At 42.3% G+C, this 22089-nt stretch overlaps 1 protein-coding gene across 1 annotated transcript in view; it reads right to left on the reverse strand.

Moving 5' to 3' along the window:
• Hspa4 (heat shock protein family A (Hsp70) member 4) overlaps positions 1-21311 on the reverse strand; it is a 40924-nt gene extending 19613 nt beyond the window's left edge. The window contains exons 1-7 of the mRNA XM_027427554.2: positions 20899-21311; positions 10775-10832; positions 7456-7596; positions 5040-5162; positions 3436-3535; positions 2991-3124; positions 1274-1518 (exon numbers count right to left, since the gene is read on the reverse strand). Coding sequence (XP_027283355.1) covers positions 1274-1518; positions 2991-3124; positions 3436-3535; positions 5040-5162; positions 7456-7596; positions 10775-10832; positions 20899-21005 — 908 coding nt within the window. The 5' untranslated portion in view covers positions 21006-21311. The remainder of the gene's footprint in view (positions 1-1273; positions 1519-2990; positions 3125-3435; positions 3536-5039; positions 5163-7455; positions 7597-10774; positions 10833-20898) is intronic.
• Positions 21312-22089: the final 778 nt, after the last annotated feature.

Genomic DNA, 22089 nt, shown 5'->3' on the forward strand with positions numbered 1-22089 from the left:
GAATCTAATCTCATTCAAAAGTAAATAGTAATCTTTAACAGTTAAAAATGAAAGGTATAAAATAAGAGTCTAAAATAATCCGTGTTTCTCATATGTAGATGTAATACAGCCTGTTTTTTGTTTTTTACTTTTGGGGAAGAGTAGTTTTGGAGAACCTGGTTTTTTTTTTTGTTGTTGTTGTTGTTGTTTGTTTTTTTTTTTCCTCCCCAACAGCAAAGCAGCATTCAGAGCTAGAGAGAGAGATGGTTAAGCAGTTAGAAGCACTAGTCATTCTTCCAGAGGACCCAGGTTCACACCCACAATAAGGTTCAGACTGTCTTTACTACTCCCAGAGATTAGACATCCTCTTTGACCTCTACAGAAACTAAGTACAATGTGGTCTACAGACATATATGCAGGCCAAGCACCCATATACATAAAAATTAACATTTTAAAAATATTATAAAGGCTGCTGTTTGCATAAAAAAAATAGTATAATGGCAAATCCGATTCCAAACACCCCTATTTCACTCTTATAAACAGCATTTGACTAACAAATATCTGAAACATACTGGCCCAGCCCTTAATCTCAAGTCTCTGTCTCTCAGTCTCTCACTCTTTCTCTATGAGACACTCATTCACTCGCTCACTCACTCAGGGTGAGGAGAGGCCCCTACACTCTACAAAACAAACAAGAGAAATTTCCAAGCAAGAGAAAAGGATAAGCAAGAACAAACTTGGACACTGGTCAACAATAAATACCATTTCAAATTTTTTAAGGTTCACCCAGGCTCACTTCCCCAAACAAGTCATCAGTCTTGCCTAAATTCTACCAATGGATTTCACAGCCAAAAGAACATCTCACTCCCTCATCCAGGCAACACAATCAAACAATAACACTGATTCTGAAATAGCCTTAAATATCAATTACCCAGAATTCTTGCAGTGTTGTACAAAAAGGGCTACTGCCCTCAAATGATCCTGAACTACTATTTTTTAATTGGTGGCTAAAAATTTATCCTATTTAAGCATTAAAGTATGGTTCAGTAGTTTTATGAAAACTAGTAATTTATATCTAATATGTACTTGTTAACTAGTGACTTTCAGGAACATTTAAATTACCAGAACTAAACTTTTAGTCTCCATTACTAAAACCACCAGATCCAACCTTTACATAAAAACTGGGTCCCAGATGACCTGCAATTTTTAACACCTTAACCACCATGACTTCAATAATCAGTTAAACAAAATGGAAAGTCACAGTTCATTTAACATTAAGAATTAATATGGTTACCTATTCATAGTTCCGGATACATCAATATCATTCATAAAACATTCAATGCTCAAAGGGAGGTCTGAAGCATTCGCACTCATCAATTTCTTGAGTTTCTCACACTCTTGAGACAGTCGTAATAAAGCACGGATTTTAGATTTTATGTCTAGCTTGTACTTCTTTCCAAATTCTTCACAGAAGTGATTTACTAACACCTCATCAAATTTTCTGCCTCCCAGTGTTGTATCAAAAGCTGTCGCCAAAACCTTCAGGGGAAAAAAGATAACCCAACAGTTAACCAACTTTTAAGTTTATCATGATACATACTTATTTTTTTTTAAAGGGTCATGGTTTAGAAGTGTTTTATCGAGGCTGAAAGTAAGGATGTAGCACATAATCCTTGTTAACAATATCACTATGAAACAGGCAGACCTTCTATCACTGCCCAGCCAACTGCCCTAACAATGTACTAAACAAACTTTCTTTCTTTCTTTGAGGGGAAAAAAAAAAAATAAACAAGTAACACACACACACACATGCAAACACCTTGAAAAGGGTATGGCTCACTTCACTAATGAAAACATCCTGAGGCTGAGACAAGATGACTGCCACAAGCCTGTGAGATCCAGAGCAGCCTCAACTACAACATGAGCAAAAACATACTCTCTACTAGGGCTGAAAAGATGGCTCAGAGTTAAGAGTACTGACTAACCCAGGTTCAGACCTGTCTGTAACTCCAGTTTCAGGGGACCCAACACCCATGGCAAAAACATCAATGCACATAAAAATAAAGTACTAAAAAAATACTCTCTATTTTATACATTCTTTGGAAGACGCAGAAAGGAGAGACCATCTTTGGGTTTGTTAACTCCTACCATGGTAGAAACCACTACACATCTCCAAGATTTCCACCAATCTGACTCAACAGGAGTTTCACAATCAAGGCCAAACACTCGCACCACCTTCTAGCCCGAAACTATGAACAAGAAACTATTAACAAAATGGTGGTGTGTCGCTCTAATCAGCTCACTATCAGAGAGATGCAGAAATCTTTAAGCACAACCATGTTTCTATGTGTCATGTAAGTGCGGCACAGCTGCACTGACAGTCTCTCAAATCTGTAGCACAATTTTTAAGTATTAGACCCAAAGCAGATCCAGTAAGAGTCCCAGCACTTGGAGGCAGAGTGAGATCCAGGACTAGCTCCATAGCTACAGAGAAACCCTGTCTCCAAAAACCAAAAAATATAGTGTGTGTGTGTGTGTGTGTGTGTGTGTGTGTGTGTGTGAGAGAGAGAGAGAGAGAGAGAGAGAGAGAGAGAGGACAAACTAGCGACATTTCTGTATTTCTGTGAAGGAACAAAGCCTGCAAAACATAACTTTTGTTTTTCAAGACAGTCAAGACAGGGTCTCTCTGTGTAGCTCTGGCTGTCCTGGAATTCACTCTGTAGACCAGGATGACCTCAAACTCAAAGATAAGCCTGCCTCTACCTCCAAGTGCTGGGAGTAAAGGTATGTGCCACTATCCCCAGCTCAAGATTTTATTTTACTTTATTGTTTTATACCAACTCTGGGTACAACTTGTTTGGACCCACAAACTCCACTCGTCCCACCATAATATCTGAGTTCCAGCTCAGGTGGCTTCACAACAAACTTCCATTGGTGAGAAAAAAAGCTATCTAATCTGTCAAAAATTTGTATAATATTTGTAATTTCCAGTTCTCTGGAAAAATACTTACTTTCAGTTTTCCTCTATTAAATGCACATATAGAAACTTGATAGGCAGAATGTCCCATGTCCACAAAAACTACATTTCTTGGTTTTTCCTCTAAGGCAGGAAGATCTTGTTTATAGATTCCATACGCAAGGGCAACTACATAAAAGGAAAGAAAGGTAAGTTCAACATAGTGTCTCCTAAATGCTAAAATTCATGTAAGCAATTAAAAAAGCAGGTTTTAGATCTCAGAAATCATCTACATTGTGTACTATATTGGGAGACAGAATCATTTCTTTACAAGCACTGCATTAATTTATTCATATAGAACATTAACATCACAGTATTCAATGTTAAGCAGCTTCAATATTTAACAAGTCCAAGAGCAGGATTTAACAATAGTCATCTGCAGCTGTTTCATTCATTAATCCCTCTTAACTGCATTTGTTTCATTCATTAATCCCTCTTACCTGCAGTTGTTTCATTCATTAACCGAAGGCAATTGAGACCAGCAATCTGTGTGGCATCCATCACTGACCGGCGTTCTGCATCAGTATAGAAACAAGGAACCTACAATAGAAACCACTCTCTTTACAAAGGCCTGCAAAAAGTTGGTCCTTGCCTGACATCCAAGAACCAGATTAACAGGCTAATTGTGGAGATACGTGTCTATAATCCCAGCACTTAGGAGGCTCTGAAGCCAACATGTTTAAAGCTAACATGAGCTAAACAGACCCTGCCTCAAAAAAATAACTTAAAAATTGATGGAATTTTTTTCCCTTAACCAATTAAAAATAGCTGTCTGTACTAAATTACTTATATAAGCAGCACAGTTTGTTCTGTCTGCTATCCTGAAGTCCAGAATGCTATACATGCTAGGGAAGGATACTTGTGGGGCCAAACTCAAAATAAGTGAACTTCTACGCATTTTCTGGATGGAGAATATGTCACACATATTCTTACACCTCATGCTGAAGGAATGAAGTGCACTAACTGCTTCATTACGTTCTCCCTCCTTCACCTGGGCTCCTGGCAACCTTTCTATATTTCTAATCCCCACAAGGTGGAACACGACTACTTTTCAATTTGCTGATAACCAAGGAAGCTGCAGTGAAGAGCACCCAACAGCCTTGCTTTGCCATCAAAAAACAAATTAATACAAAATAGCCAAAGAGCTAAAACATCAGTGTGGTATAGTTTTATGTCAACTTGATACACAAAGTCATCTCAGAATAGAGAACCTCAACTAAGAAAACACTTGATAAGATGGAGTTGTAGGCAAGCCCGTAAGGTATTTTCTTTATTAATGATTGATGGGGAAGAGTCTAGTCCATTTGGGGTTGGGCCACCACTGGGCTGGTGTCCTGGGACTCTACAACAATGCAAGCAATACAAGCCATGAGGAGCAAGCCAGTAAGCAGCTCTTCTGTGGCCTAAACAATCAGCTTCCACCTCCAGGTTCCTGCCTGTTTCAGTTCTTGTTCTGACTTCAATGAACAAAAGTGATGTGGAAGCAAAAGCCAAATAAACCCTTTTCTCCAATTTGTTTCTGATCGTGTTGTTTCATCACAGCAACAGTTAACCCTAACTAGAACAATGAGATAACAATGGCACTATATGGCAAAGGCAACATAGACACACTTCAACAGCTATCCTATCCCTAGGCACTACACTAGGTACTGAAAAAAAATCTAGGGAAAAGTAGGGTTTCAAACGAGGCTTGAAGGACAGACAAGATTTAATTGGGTACAACAGAGGTCTGAGTTGGCTGAAACTAAGTGAGTGGGTAGGGTGATGGTTTCTTTCCTTTTAGCCAGGCAAGCTGGGCCGTGCCTGGAATTCTGGCACAGGTAAGAGGTACAGGGAAGACAATAGCCACCAAATGGAAGACCAGCCTGGCCTACACAGCAAACTCCCAGGCCAGCCCAGACTACAGTGAGACCCTGTGTCAAAAATAGTAACTTTTAAAAATTACCACTACAACCTGACACAGTTAGCAATTTTTACTTGCAATTAACAGCTTTCTTCTCCCTGCTTTCAAGGCAGCTCCCTAAAACCACAGAGCCATACTCACCGAAACAACACAGTCTACCACAGGCTTCTTAAGAACACTTTCTGCTGTCTCCTTCAATTTGGACAAAAGCATAGCAGTCACTTGCTCGGTGGTAAAATTCCGCTCTTCTTCCATATATGTAACCTGCAAGAAGACAAAAGGAACCAATTTTAGTCCACCGTTATGCCCTAATCAATGGAACAGTGCCTCAAGAGGGGCACTAGGGAATGCTATCTTTACAAAGTTACCTTCAAATTCACTTTTTTCCTTAACTTACGTTTCTAAACTTCATGAAAAACAACCACAACCTAAAGCAAACCTTGAGGCAATAATCTGAGCCAGAAGCAAATCATCCTGCCCTGCTGTAAGAGGACTGCTGGTAGAAACTGACTTGCTACCTGGCATACTACATGGACCATGGACCGTATAGTGATTGTACATTATTCATCTCCCCACCAGGACACAGGTGGTTTTGAGATCAGTATGCCCCAGAACCTACACAGCCACAATAAATGCTTGTTAGGTTAAAGAATAAATGTTGACCAAGTCTCAGGAAACATTTCACGATAAAGCCCTGCCCTAGATAAAGTCTGCAACCCTTCAAAGAACAGCAAGCTGAATGTTCCAGCACTACAGGATAACCCATCCAAAAAAGCGCCCCCCCCCCCAGCTTGGAGGAGCTTGTCTGAGCAACCATCTCCTCACTTCCCTCCAATCGTAATTCAGTGTAGAAGCTGACACTTGCTCACTTTACACAGTAACAGACTCCCCTCACTAAGACCCTTTGTGACCTGCCCCACCCACTTTCTGCTTGGCACTTGGTCACTTCCCATGCTTTGTGTCTACATGAAGCAGTTCCCCAAGGTCTTCCCTTCTCTGTCATAGCTGTCCTGCTTCTTGACTTTAACAAGTCCCCATTTCCTCATAAAACCTTCCCCTCTTTTCCTAAACTCCAGCCTCACCCCTCGCCGAGCCATTCAAACACATCTGAGATTACTGCCACAGGTACCTTATAAGCCCAGTCACATCATTTTTAAATTACACTTATCTATTCGGGAAGGTTGAGAAGGTTGAGTGCATGCCACAGCATGTACAGGAGTCACCCAGAAGACAACTTTCAGGATTGTTCATGAATACTGTCAATCTTGGTGACAGCACCTTTACCCACTGAACCACCTGGTGATTATTCTGTAAGAGAACTTTTTTCTCCTAATGTGAATTCTCTGCTATAGTGCCAAGCCATACTGTTCTCACTTCTCACTGTTTGATATCGCTTTTGTTTACTTGTTTTATGGTACTAGGATTGGACCTAGACCTCATAAGTTGGTGTACTACTGAGCTATACTCCCAGCCCTATTTCCATCTCAGTAAGAACCACAAGGTTCTTATTTCTACAACTGGCATGGTCTCAAAAATACCACACCTAGCTAAGGATGGTGGCTAACACCTGTAATCCCAGCACTCAGGAGACCAAAGCAGGTGAATTCAAGGCCAGCCTAGACTACAGAGTAAGACCTTGTCTCAAAAAAAAAAAAAAAAAAAAAAAAATTACATCAAACACCAGCTGTAAAGCTCACTTGACTAGATTCCTTTTACTCCCTGACTGTAGGAGATGCAGGAATGTTACCCAGCCAACATCCCAACCTCTCAGTGTTATGTGACAGGATCACTACTGCTACACAAAGATTTTTCTGTACTTGTTACAAAGACAAAGATCAAATTCATCTTTCCCTAAAACATCTCTGCAGCTTCAGTCCCACCATGACTACAGCCATGTCCCTGGCTTTAAAGTTATACTTTGCCCTTCTCTAACATCACCTTGGAAAGGCAACTCTCTGTGAACACCACAAACAAAAATGACTGAGTTAATGTCACTCCCCAGGCCTCCAATGCAGAGAAGAGCACCATCAATAGCTCCCAAACTATCACAGTCAAAGACTGACAGCCTTTATCAGCAAGAAATGTTCTTAAACATTTTCATTGCAGGGTCTGGAGTGATGGCTCAGTAGTTAAAGAACATTGGCTGCTCATCCAGGACGGGAATTCAATTCTCAGTAACCACACATGAGAGTTCAAAACTATCTTTAATTCCAGTCCCAGGGGATCCAGTGCCCTCTTCAGTCCCAGAGTATCCACAATACTGAGAGCTCCAGGTGGTGCACTGTTAACACACTCCCAGAGAGAGAGAGAGAGAGAGAGAGAGAGAGAGAGAGAGAGAGAGAGAGAGAGAGAGATATCGATCGATCTACATCTCAATGAGTTCGAGGCCAGCCTGGCCTACAAAGTGAGTTACAGGATAGCCAAGGCTACACAAAGAATCCCTGTCAGGGAAGGGGGATGACACAACATAACAATGTTTCATTACAGCTTCATCCAAACAACACTGACACACACTAAGCTGATGAAATTCTCTTAACAGTTATCTGCAGAACCTTACCTTTATGCCTGTTAATCCAGTGGGCAACTGCACAACATCGTATGCAAGATTAGATTTTTCAGCCTCCACAAATGGATCAGAGAATGCACGCCCATGAAATCTTTTAAAGCCTTGAACTGTATTCTTGGCATTAGAAATTACCTAGAAGAGAAAGCAGCATAAAAAGACCATTCAGGAGGGCCTAGGCCTGGTCCAGGATGATGTTGTGGAATTTGGAGAGCCCCTGTGGAGGGCTCTACCCTCTATGGGGAGTGGAGGGGGGAAGGGGAAGGTGGAGGGTTGGGGGGAGGGGGAGAGGGAGAATGGATTGACATGTGAAATTATAATTTGTGAAAAATAAAAATTAAAATTAAATAAATACCATTCAGTTTTCGATTTTCAATAGCCTCAGGTTAGAATCCTTTTAATTCACAAAATTTCCTTCTAGAGCCAGGTACAGTGGGACATGACTGAAATTCCAACATTTAGGAGGCAAGAGCAAAAAGATCACCCACAAGCTCCAGGCCAACCAGGATTACATAGTGAGATTCGGTCTTCAGAACACCACACACACACACACACACACACACACACACACACACACACACACACACACACACACGTGTGCACCAATAAGCTTTAAGGTATGTTTTACCCTCAGGTGCCTAGCCCACTCTCATTCTCTTTCCCTTTCTTAGTAAACTGTCCTATTTCCATTTCCAACCATGTATCCCTGGTAAACTCTTTGCCCTAGGACACAAGAACATGGCTACTTCACTAGCCCACCTAATATGTCTGTCTATAACAATCTTATAAATGCTCAAATGCAAAAAAGAGGTTAAGATGATGTCATGGAAAAGCCAGGCGATGTTACGCAGGCCTTTAATCCTAGCATTTGGGAGGTAGAGGCAGGTGGATCTGAGTTCAAGGTCAGCCTAGTCTACAGAGCTAGTTCCAAGACAGCCAGCACTACTCAAGAAAAACCCTGTCTTAAGAAACTTAAAAAGTGGGTGAAAAGGTATCCTTCCAAATCAGGAAAAATGAGAACAAGGGACTTACATGGGTCTCAGTGGCAGGGCTGAAAACCATTTAGCATTTTTCCTCTTCATCATGTCAAGCCACTGCACTTACCAAAAATATTTCCTGTTCCTAAATTTTTAATATTTATAGAAAACGGCTATCAGGTTCTAATATTGCTCAGAGTTTATGCTTCATTTTTTCAGGAATAAATTCATCAATACTTATTAATTCATAAATTCTCATTAAACAGACTCACCATAGGGCTGGAAATAAAGGAGAACAAACACATACGTGGCATGTACACAGTGGATTTGTGTGCACATTTGCAGCCCCATCAAATTTACCAGAGTACACATATAGAACAAAAGACTATCTGGGAGAGTGTTTGTAACTATTCTTGTAACTGGAATGTGAAGTAGATTATCTTATGTCCAAATACTGAAATACTAAATAAGAGTAACACTTTTAAGTAAGAAAACAAGTATCTGTGTAGTATGAGATCACTTAGGGAAAAGAAGCACAATTAGGTGCTTACAAAGAACAAAAGGATTATTCATTAAAACGGTAATGGTGAGGCTGGGGACACAGATCAGTAGCAGAGTGTACACAAGAATGCATAAGCTCCTAGGTTTAATCCAAAGAAAAATAGTAACAGTCATTTCTCTACATAATGGTTAAACCAGTAACTTTCACATTCCCCATACTTATTTTCTAGATTCATTTTCTAATTCATCTAGAACAGACAGTAACAGGAAATAGTGGTGAACAATTTTAATCTCCAGGATATGTGCTCCTACTCTCAGCCCAGGATATAAGGAGCCTAAACAGACAGGAAAAGCTCTCTATACAACTCCTCTCCTAGGCCAAACCAGTGAGGCCTCCAAAGTCAGGCCTGGCCTGAAACAGAAACTCAGTATATCACAATCAACAATCAGCACAGAACCAGGCAGCCAGTGTAATATAGTAACAATATTCAGTAGGGAAAGCAGTTTCTAACAAATAAATGGACATTTATAAAACAACCATTTCTGGGGGCTGGAGAGATAGCTCAGAGGTTAAGAGCACCGACTGCTCTTCCAGAGGTCCTGAGTTCAATTCCCAGAAACCACATGGTGGCTCACAACCATCCGCTATGGATCTGGTGCCCTCTTCTGATGTGCAGATATACATGGAAGCAGAATGTTGTATACATAATAAATAAATAAAATCTTTCAAAAAATAAAACAACCATTTCTAAGTAAGCATAAATTTTTTATCAAATGCCTCCAAAGTTAGTTACAACACTCTACAAATACGACTATGAAACACTCAAGTAAAAACCAACTAACAAAGTAACAAGGTTAAATTTGCAACTCCTTAACTCTACAGATATCTCAGACATTGAAGGTAATGGATTCTAGGGGTTTTTGCTGCTCTGGTTACTCAGAAATAAGCAAATATATCAAGATCCTGGTTGATAAAGAACATGGCAAGTCTTTAATATGCCTCCCTCAGGTCTAGTGTCCTTTCTTGTGGAACCTGATCAACAATGACCTTTAACATGATAAAGATGAAAGGCCCAGCGGAATAGATTTCAAAATGCATTCCAAGAGCCTGGTGGTGGTGGCACTCGCCTTTTCATCCTTGCACTTGGGAGACAGAGGCAGGTGGATCTCTGGGAGTTTGAGTCCAGCCTGGTCTACAGAGTGAGTTCCAGGACAGCCAGGGCTGTTACATAGAGAAACCCTATCTCAAAAAGAAAGAAAGAAAGAAAGAAAGAAAGAAAGAAAGAAAGAAAGAAAGAAAGAAAGAAAGAAAGAAAGAAAGGGGCATTTCAAACACCAAAGATTAACAGTCCTTTGCTTTAAAAAGATCTGGAGACTGACTGTACTGACACAGCACAGGCATGGGAAACTGGGCACAGGAAGATCTTGAGTTTAAGGCCAGCCTGAGCTACAAAAGGAGTTCTAAGGGAACCTGTGACATGTAAGAAGACCCTACCTCATAGAAAAGGAATAAAAGGGGCTGGAGAGATGGCTCAGAGGTTAAGAGCACCAACTGCTCTTCCAGAGGTCCTGAGTTCAATTCCCAGAAACCACATGGTGGCTCACAACCATCCGTTATGAGATCTGGTGCCCTCTTCTGGTGTGCAGATATACATGGAAGCAGAATGTTGTATACATAATAAATAAAATCTTAAAAAAAAAAAAAAAGAAATAAAAATATCCAGGCAACAACGTAGTAGAAAGTGCAACAAACATACACAAATGTCATTTCCTGTAAGTACATAAAAGAGGGCTCTAGTGCTGAGTCATTTTAGAAGGAAAGACAGGCACTATACCTGGCTCTTAGCTGCTGCTCCAACTGAACGATTCTTAGGACCAAAAGAAACACAAGCCCTAGAAGATAAAAACCAACATTCAGGAATCAGATGTTACCATAATACAGCCCAAACCCCAGCAGGCAAGATTTCTGAGTATCACCCAAAAACCATGTTTCTTGAATTTTTAAAATTAAAATATAATTACGTCACTTCCCCCTTCCAAACCTTCCTATGTCCCCCACCCCTTAAATTTGGCATCTTTTTAAAATTGTTAAACACACACACAATATACCACCTGCTGAGTCCAGATAGTGTTGACAGTATATAATTTCAAGCGTAAGTCATATTTTAACAGCACAAGATGTGTCTATGATTTTACCATTTCCATTACATAAAAACTGTCCAAAACAGACTGAATCATGTCATTTAAAGACTGTTGATCACAGGTATGATTTCATAACCCCCTGTCTAAAATACTAAAAAGAGGACAAGACCAAATACCCCAACCTTACACATCTCATGTACAAATTCCAATACAAAGCAATGTATTTCCATATCACTCTCAATCAAACAGTCTTGTTTTTAACACAGCTTAATTTCAAACTGAATAGTCTACAAAAATGTAAAAACAACTCAGAACTGGAGAGAGCTTAGTGGCTAAGAGCATTTCCTGTTCTTCCAGAGGATAGGGGTTCTGGTCCCAGCATACACACTGTGGTTCACAACCACTACCAAAGATCTGTTGCCCTTTTCTAACCCCAGAAGGTACCAGGTATGTAAGTGATGCACAGACAGACATGTGGACCTAACACTCATACATATAAAATAAAAATAAACAAGTTTGTCCTATTCATGCAAACAAAAAATAATTTACTTAGAACTAGTTTCCAGAACTCAATATTATACTCCAAGAATCTTCATCTCCATCTCTGAATACTTTTCCAAATCAATTACATATACCAGATTAAGCTACTTGCTTTTTAGAAACTATTTTTATTACTACTTACGTGTGCACATGCACACACGAGTATGCATGTGCATATTAGTGAGAACAGAGGGATGTCAGGTTCCCTGGAGCTGGAGTTATGTACAGGCAGTTGTGAGCTGCCAGATGTGGGTACTGGGAATTTAAAGAACAGTGTGTGCTCTTAACCACTGAGTCTTCACTCCAATCCCCTTTGCTGTTTTTTTAAAAACCTGAAACAGAAACTTGCTTGTAGGCTTCAAAGAAAGCACTATTTTATGCTGAAAAAGTAGGCTGCTAAGGAGCTGATGCTTTTGCATCTAGACTTGTGTTTTGTAACTCAACACCCCTAAGAACCAGGTCATATTCTCTTTTTATCATTTCCCTTTCCAGTAACTGGCTTTTCTTTTCCTCCTACTTTGGTAACAGTTAAACTTTACTGGTTGCTGCCTGTTTTGTGTATTATACCATTTACCCTCAGAACAGAGAGGAAACCAAGTGTGAAATGGTCATTAGTAAAGTTGATTCATCTAGGATCTGAAAGTGATGGACTCAGAACTCTAGATCATATCTCTGTAATTCACACTCCAGCTTTGTCCCTCTCTATCAACCTGAACACTGACTTGTATCTTCCAATTCAGCAGAGTAAAGATTAAGAGTCCTAGAGGGGTCCCCGAGCATAGCAACCTGAGTTCCTGAGTTTTATCTCCAGGACCCACAAAGTAGAAGAGAATGATTGCCCCTGCCCCTTCCCCACCGCATCTGCACATACACAAAAATAAACACATTAAAAAAATTGGGGGGGGGGTGGACCTCAGGGTTTCTCGGGGTAGCCTCAGCTGTTCTGGGATTCACTCTGTAGACCAGGCTGGCCTCAAACTCAAGAGATCCACCTGCCTCTGGCTCCCTCTACTGGGACTATTAAAAGCATACACAAACACCCAGCCAAATTAAATTTTTAAAGTTACATTAAAGGGGGGGGGGAGAAAGGCTGGAATACCAGGCCTCCCTGGGCTTCAAAGGATAAGAACCCTGTAAGCCCTTCAAGAGTTACAGACTCTACACACTATACTGTCCCACAGCGAAGACACAGCCTGAGATCTCATGAACTTTTGATTCCTGAGTTCTTTGTTAAGGCTTAAATAGAAGTAGCCCCCTTTTAAAAAGCAGGTGCCAAGCTCAACAATACACCAGTGATTAGAAAAAGAAAAAAATACTAAGTACCATTTAAATGGTGCTATCACAGGCTACACTGCTCTTTAAAAATAGCTCACACAAACTTACCCCACTAATCACACTCCAAAAAGATTGCCTCGCCTAACCCTTGGCAAACTTCCATCTTTCTAAAAATCACCTGATCAGATTTCTGAACCACAAGACCAAAGTGCCAACATAAGACAATGTTACTCATCTTCATGTTTCCCATAGCCCTTTGTTCAAACTCTAACCTTAAAAGTGTTAGGTCATAAGGGTGGAGGAGGCAAGTGTGACCAGATTATATACCTATATGGAACTGTCAAAGAATATATTACCTGAGGATGCAGCTCAGTGTAGAGACTTGACCAGAATACCTGCGGTTACATGAGGTCTTGGGTCCAAGTTATGGTGGGAGGGGAAAGGACCAGTAACCATTTAATTGAAGGTGTACTAGCAATGCTTTAAGCATATTTGGGCATCGTTAGTCTCTGTGGCTTATGAGGGTAGGGAGTAAAGTTGGGGTAGGAGAATATGGGGAACAGGTGCCCAGGCAGAGTAAGGAGGTAGGGACAATTACCTTCAAAATACACCGTATATACACATAAAATTCTTGAACAAATAGTTTTTTAAAGAATAAGTTGTTTTTTAAGTATTACTATGTCTAAAAAAGGACAACGTCCCCACTGAACAGCTAATGGGGGGGAGGGGGCCAAGACATGATTTTGGTGTAGTCCTGGCTATCCCGGAACTCACTCTATAGACCAGGCTGACCTCCAAGACCTGCCTCTGCCTCCAGAATGCTGGGATTAAAGGTGTGAGCCACCACTGCCTAGCATAATGTTTTATTCTACTCAGTAACTCCGAAGCAGTATGGCTTCTATTACCCTCAAGACAAAGCCAACTGCCTGAAAACATATTTCATACTCCTGCATATTAAACCCAAAACCTCTTGCTATTACAAGCCAACCTCTACAACCATGCATGGTGACCCCGATACAATCACTATAAAGCCTCCCAATCTTCTCACTTTACTTAAAAAACTACTTTTGCCACTTACAATATAATGAACCTTCGGCTGTCAGCTGGAATACCTGCTTAGTAAAACTGTCCCAATCCACTTCACATTCCCAAGTCGAGTAAATTCATCATTTTTACATCTTTGTTTGTTTTTTGGTTTTTTTGTTTGTTTTTCGAGGCAGGGTTTCTCTGTGGCTTTGGAGGCTGTCCTGGAACTAGCTCTTGTAGACCAGGCTGGTCTCGAACTCACAGAGATCCACCTGCCTCTGCCTCCCGAGTGCTGAGATTAAAGGCGTGCACCACCAACGCCCGGCTCATTTTTACCTCTTAACCTAGAGGACTTGGTTTAATTTATACTTAATAATGACAAACCCAACTTTGACTTTTATCTGTTTGCTTTCTGCTCTAAAAGATTATTTTACAACCTGTAAGTCACAATTTATGAGTGAATCTAAAATCAACAGTTAGGTTATTACCTGCAACTTGAACACTGCCATGTACTGCCATGCACACACAAGAGGCACGCACACCTATACAGTACATGCATAAATACACAAGCTTATATCAATTCCAACATGTCTACCACGTCTCAATGCAAAAGTCTTAACAAGCCAGGCATGGAAGCACCCACCTTTAATCCTAGCACTCTGGAGTAACAGCAGGTGGACGGATGGCTGTGAGTTCAAGGCCAGTGCGGTTTAAGTCACAACAAATCGTGACTTATAGGGTTACAGGTACATACTTTCCAACAATGCAGCCTCCAGCCACAGGAAACTATTTGGATTTTTTTATTTAACTTTAGTATGCAAAACTCAGCTCTTTAGACCCCCCACCACCCACATTTCAAGAATTCAATGCCTAAATGTGGTCTGTGGCTACTGTTCTGAACAATTTGATACAGAACACTTAGGTTAACACGGACCATTTGTCTTTTTTTTTATATTATTAACTTTATTATTTATGTGAGTGTTCTGCCTGGATGTGCCTCTGTGTACCACCAGTGTACCTGGTGCTCTCAGAAGCCAGCACTGGATCCCTGGAATATTGTTTTACACACTAAAATTTCCTTGAAGTAGGTTCATAATTCTTTTAAAATCAACATCTGCCTTAATAGTATTAAGGTTAACATATACCTCCAAGAGAAAAAGAATATCTTTTACACAGGATGAAAACTCAGCTGGTAAATGGGCTTGCAACAAAACATGAGTGTAACCTCAGAACCACACAGTAGAAGAATAATTGGTGTCATAAGCCAATCGCCACATTCTTGATATAGCGTGTGCGCACACACACACACTGTATAAATACAAGTTTTAGTTGTTTTGAGTGGTTGGGGTTTTTGTTGTTGAGACACATCTCACTATGCAGCTCCAGCTGGCTTGTAACCAAACCATATCAAGCTAATTTCAAACACCTGCCTATGGTCCCCAAGTGCTAAAGGGTAAGCCACCAGGCCACACAACCTCACCAATTAAACGGTTTTTTTGTTTTTGTTTTTTTTGTTTGTTTGTTTGTTTTTTGTTTTTTTGAGGCAGGGTTTCGCAGTATAGTCTTAAAAACTGTCCTGGAACTCAATCTGTAGATCAGCCTGGCTTTGAACTGGAGATCCACAGTCTACTATCAGAAAGGGTAATTTGAACAAGCATGAACAAGTTATGGAGATTTACAAACAAGACACTATAGGGTTCTCTCTAGCTGGGTAAATCCTGATGCTTATCTGAAATGCAATGTACTTATCTGATATGAGGGAAAATAAACCATTTATCTTACTGCATTGCTAAAGATTACATTTGAATTTGATTATCAACTTCTAAAGGGCTCATGTCACAGACTGGCACACCACAAATAATACAACTCCAGCCGGGCGTTGGTGTCGCACACCTTTAATCCCAGCACTTGGGAGACAGAGGTAGGCGGATCTCTGTGAATTCAAGGCCAGCCTGGTCTCCAGCTCTAGTGCCAGGATAGGCTCCAAAGCTACACAGAGAAACCCTGTCTCGAAAAACCAAAAAAAAAAAAAAAAAAAACACAAACAAACAAAAAAAACCAACCAATTCCAGCTATTACAGATTCAAAAGTCACAGACTAGGTTTCATATACAAAAGTATGTGTGGGGGCTGGAGAGATGGCTCAGAGGTTAAGAGCAATGGCTGCTCTTCCAGAGGTCCTGAGTTCAATTCCCAGCAACCACATGGTGGCTCACAGCCATCTATAATGAAATCTGGTGCCCTCTTCTGGTGTGCACGAATATATGCAGACAGAACACTGTATACATAATAAATTTAAAAAAAAAAAGTATGTGTAATTGCTGGGTGCTGAAGACACATGCCTTTAATCCCAGTACTCTGGAGACAGAGGTAGACAGATCTCTGAGTTTGAGGCCAGCCTGGTCTACAGAGCGGAATTCCAGGACAGCCAAGGCTACACCGAGAAACCCTGTCTCAGAGGGGGAAAAAAAATGTATTAACTGTTTGCTCTGAAAACTGACTTTCCAAGCTGTCCACTAAAATCTAGGTACCCAACTTTCTTAAAAATTATTTACACTTGATCATCGTAATTCTGTAAATGAAAAACTCATTCAAGTTCTTATAAACAGCTAGTAAACTGCAACCCCAGAATTCAAAATTTGGGCTTTTAGACTCCAGACAGCAAGCATGCACGTTTATTTTACATGCAAAGGTGTTTGCTTACACCTTATGTCTGTGCAACTCCACTACACCAAGTCACCCCTACACAAACCCCTAGGAACACTCAAAATCACACCTCCCTTCCAAACTGCCATTTCAGGAAACTAATTTACATTTAAAGCTCAAGACCCTCTGTTCTCTAAACTGTAAATCCTAGAAACAAAAACTACAGCTATTCTAGATAAGGCATATTATTGGCCAAATTCTTATTCAACAAGTGAAGATAAATACCTGGGGTTGGAGAGATGGCTCAGGGGGGTTAAGAGCTGCTCTTCCTAAGGACTGGAGTTCAATTCCCAGCACCCACATGGCAGCTCACAACTGTCTGTAGCTCTAGTGCCAGAGTATCTGACACCCAAACAGACATACATGCAGATACAACATTAATGAACATAAAAATAAATATTTTAAAATATTTTTAAAGATTTATGTATTACGAACAAAGTGTTCTGCCTGCATATATGCCTGCAGACCAGAACAGGGTACCAGTTCTCATTACAGATGGTTATGAGCCACCATGTGGTTGCTGAGAATTGAACTCAGGACCTCTGAAAGAGCAGTCAGTACTCTAAACCTCTGAGCCATCTCTCCAGGCCCTAAAATTTTTTTAAAAAAGATGAGTAGCTACTGTTACAGAGATCCTTAAACAAAGGTATTGGAGTGCTCAGAAAACTTGGTAGCACATTAAAGAAATGTTACTCTAATTTACTTTCTTCAACAGACAAGTCTCTCCAAAGCCACAGAGAAACCCTGTCTCGGAAAACCAAAAAAAAAAAAAAAAAAAAAAAAAACCAACCAAACAAACAAACAAATAAATAATTAAGGAGGGGCTGGAGAGATGGCTCTACAACTGAGAGCACTTGCTGCTCTTGAAGAGGACCCGGGTCTATTTCCCAGCACCCCAATAGCAGCTCCAGTTCCAGGGAATCAGAAGGGCACTGCACTATGGTGCACCGACATAAGCAGGCAAAACACCCATACACATTAAAAATATATAAAAATGTTTGTAAGAATAGTGCACAAACTTCCAGATTTCATTTGGGTTTTTTTTTTTTTTTTTTTTTTTGAGACAGGGTTTCTCTATTGCTTTGGAGCCTGTCCTAGAACTCCCTCTGTAGAGCAGGCTGGCCTCCAACTCAGAGATCTGCCTGCCTCTGCCTCCTGTGTGCTGGGATTAAAGGCAGTCGCCACCAACACCCGGCCACCAATCACGTTTTAAAAAACTGGATCACTTTCCATTGCACCTACATGAAAAAGGTTAACAATCTCCCAAGCCTGAACGTCATCCCCTCAATTTGTCAAGCTCTGCTTGCCTCGGGTTTTCCCATCTACTGGAATAGCTCCTCCTCAAGCCCACTATGAACTCTGTGTAAACTCCTACCCACCTTCCAGGTCACAAATGACATTTTGGGAGCACCCTCCAACTCCAGCCCACAACCAGTTATGTCTGTTAATCTCAAGGTATTCTGTACTTTTCCACCTTGTTCTTCACCAGTAGTAACTGTACACTTTTGTTTATCATGTGGCTTTTTCCATTACCATGCCCATGATGGCAAGACTGGGTATTTTGTTGTTCATCACATTATCTCCAGTGCTTAAAGCATAACCTCCACAGTCACACTGTGTATCTGCTAAAATAGAGGTGAAAATGCAAAGATCTGGCTACTCCCCTGTCTCAAGTAAAACCCAACTTAAAGTACATGCATAAAGTTTCTTCACCTGCCTTTACAGGTGGGAGTGTTAGACAGAAAATGAGGTACATCTGTCACAGACAGAGCACTGGGACCTGTACCTTTATGCTTTCACATTAGAGCAAAGCTCCAACAGTCTGCATATTTATGAGATCTAAATCGTTCTTCTCAAACTGAAAAGGTATTGCACTTTCTGCTCCCATTGTTAGGCCAAGCCTTCAGCACAGAAACCTGTTAATCAAATGCCTAATATAGAGTACTTATAATGAAGCCAAGCACAACTAGGCTTACAGCACTTGAGTGTCTGAAGTTCTGCAGTTCCTTCAAAGTGAGCCTGAGTAACACTGAGGCCTCACAAAGAAATTACAGCTGGGTGTGGTGGTGCATGCACACCTTTAATCCCAGCACTCAGGAGGCAGATGAAGGTAGATTATTGTTGAGTTTGAGGCCAGTCTGGTCCACATTATGAGTTCCAGGACAGCCAGAGCTATGTAGACCGACCTTGAGAGGGAGGGGAGGGGAGAGGGGGAGGGAAAGAGGGAGGAAGGAGGAGAGGAGGGAGTAAATTGCATATGTAGCTATGAAGGAAAATCTATGGAAAACAAAGGGTTCTGTGCTACCTTACCACAATCAAGTGGTCTATCTAATCACCTATTGGATCTTTATGCAAATGTAATTGCCATCAGGAAAACTCAAGTTTCAAATAATTAAATTCATGACAAAACTTCTGCCACAGCTGCTATCTAAGAGGTAACAGGTTAAGGCAATCTAAAGGAAAGATAGAAGCACTGCTTCCCAAGCCTCAGGTCCTCACGTCATGTCTTTTCTCCCTCATGTCGTTTCTCCCTCAGCTAAAGTATATTTAATTCTAGGCAGGTAGAGGACCAAGAAGCCACATTCGTTAGCCAGTTTTCCTTGGAACTTTCTTGGAAACATAACTTTTAAAGATAAAGTGAGAGCTCAGAGAAAGCATTATCTAATATGAAATTAATGCTAAATAAAATGCCTAGAAGCAAAATTTTAGTACTTTTCAAAAAGCAGTACATGATATAACTCTGTAGAAAACTATAATCAGAACACCTAGTTTAAAAATGGCAAATGGGGTCAGGTGGTGGTGCACCTTTAATCCCAGCACTCAGCACTCTGGGAGGCAGATGCAGTCAGGTCTCCAGGCCATCCTGTCAATGTAGTAAGCTCTAAGACAACCAGGGCTACACAGAGAAACCCCGCCTCAAAAAAAAAAAAAAAAGAACAAAAAACAAAAATGACAAATGAGAAATAGAGCTTGACAGCAATGGAAGTGAGCAAAATGTCGAAACTGATTTTGATAATGGTCCCAGAGCTTTGTGGCACTAAAAACTTGAGGACGGAGCAGCAATAGCTTAGTTGGTAGTGCTTGTTTAGCATGCATGAAGCCCTGAGTTCGATTCCCATCTGGGTGTTACCGCATAAACCTGTACACGTGGGAGGTGGAGGTCGGGAGATCAAGAGTTCAGTCATTCTCAGACACAAAATGATCTGAGGAAAGCCTGGTCTAAAAGAAACCCACTACTGTAGACTGCTTAAAAACTCGAGATGGAACAATGAACCCAGAAATAACAGCTTCTTCAAAAGTTTGTCTAAATGAAATTCAGTAAACTAAAAAAGTTAACTTTTTAACACACCTGTAATCCCAGATATTGGGAGACAGAGACAGGATTAACAAATGTGAGGTCATCCTGGGCTACATAGAATCTGTCCTGTAATTGGGAGGGAAAAAAAGCTACCTACATATATTGAAAAGGTAGGCTCCCTATTACCCCAACAAAAAAAGGCCTGGGTGAGTCATCTTTTCTGGAGATTTGTCTACACTGGTCCCATAACTTCATGTAAGTTCTAGAAGTCAAAGTGAGCCCTTGAGTCATGCATTAACAATTGTGGCCAGCAACCGGCTGGAATTCATTAGCATGCTGAAGTGCAATGCTAATAAGGACGAGGTGAATAGTCTGGGCAAAGAATGACCCAACATAACTCGATATCCAGAAACGATTGGAAAACGGGGGTTGAAACGCTATCAACAAAAGCATCAATTTTATTAAATCTCTTGTTATGTATACTGGCCACCCCAATGGCGAGCTGCCGGCCAACAGGGGTCTGAGGTCTGGGTGCCGAGACTCCACATCTTCCGGGCGCCTCCCCGCCCCCACTCACGTGGGACTCGGGCCGCTTCCCAGTCCGGAGGCCACAATCTACTCGTTAACTTTTATTAAACGCTTTCTGTGTGCAGAGTTCCCACCTCTGATAGGTTCAACAAAGCTCAGCAAGCCCCGGGCCCTAGTTTCAGATGCAACCCCCAAAAGAGAGGGCGGCCCATCCATCCTACGGTCTCGGGCCTGCCTTCCCTTTCAGTTCCTACTCGTGCCCTCCGCCAAGCAGAGAGTACCGGCTCAATGCCTTCGTTTGGCCCGCGGGAAAGGCCTCGCGCCTGGCTCAGGCCCAGACTCTGAGGCAGGTGGCAGCCACGGGCGACCCCGGCAATCGGCAGGGATCTCCTGTGGAACCTTAAGAGGAAAGTGAGGCGACCCCGCCGGCCAGGCCCACACTTACGGCGTGCAGCGGTCGCTATACTCGTTAGCGATCGTCTCGATGCCGCCGGCGCGGGCCACAGCGACATAGCAGCTCTGAAAGCCCAGGTCTATGCCCACCACCGACATGGCGCCGGCTACTGCTCGGGCTCGGGCCCAGGGCCGGCCGCCGACACAGCACACGGACCCCGGCGGGGCTGGCGCGTGGAAAGGGCGAGCCGCGTGGGCTGGCGGGGCACCGCGGGCAGGCTGGCGGGCGGGCGGGCGGCGAAGCCGGGCGACCGTCCACGAGCACGCTCGGGTCCTTGGAAAAGACGAGCCTCCGCCACTCAAGCCGGCTCCGGCTCCGCTGCAGCAGAGGAGACGCCGGTAGCGGGGGCGGAGAAGATCTCGAAGGCTCTCGTTGCGACAGGAGCAGAGCTGCAGCGCGAGAACTGCGCAGGAACGGAATGTTCTCGCGAGAACCAGGCTCCGACGATTTTCCTCCTGAGGCTCCTCCCCCGCAGACGCCGAGATGGCGTCACGTCCTGGCACAGGAACCTGGGGAGGAAGTGAGAGGACGAAAGCTGTCGGACGCGACGTTGCCAACTGAGCCTGCGCAGAGAAGCCCCCACCTTCCCCCTCTCCACCCCTTCCGTCCCCTCCGCCCCCTCAGCCTCAGTGAGCTGTAGAGCGCCTACCTTCCAGAAGTAGGCGAGCGGGAGTGAGACAGTACTTATGAGAGCTGCCTTGGGCCCACTTCCGCTGTGTCTCGTCATCGCGGAGGCACTTCCGGAAGCCGCTTCGCAGGCCCTCGGGTTTTAATGAGGCCCCACAGTGAGTGCGAGCCAATCCTCCGGTTTCTGAGGGTCGTCTGTTTCAGATTGGCCATACGTGAAGCTCAGAGAGTGTAAGACACAAGCGCTAACCAAGACAGAGTAATCCACGCTTTCAGCCTGCTTTCAGCCACTCCCGTCCTTAGGTCAGATGAGGGGCGGGCAGTCATATTTCTGAGCTGGAAGCAAGGGCTCTGTGGACTAGGTCGGCTAAGATCAGTGGCACATTTACATGACGCTAATACATATGTGTACCACATGTTGGAGCGGCAGGGTGGCAAAAATCTCATGCAGGCCAGCCTACCAGGATGACCTTGGAATTGTAATGCACTTGTCTCTACCTCCCTCGTTTTGAGATTGCAGGCTTGCCCCCACCATACCTGGTGTAAGCTAAAGAA

The sequence above is a fragment of the Cricetulus griseus genome, chromosome 7 (assembly GCF_003668045.3).
Source record: "Cricetulus griseus strain 17A/GY chromosome 7, alternate assembly CriGri-PICRH-1.0, whole genome shotgun sequence".
NCBI lineage: Eukaryota > Metazoa > Chordata > Mammalia > Rodentia > Cricetidae > Cricetulus > Cricetulus griseus.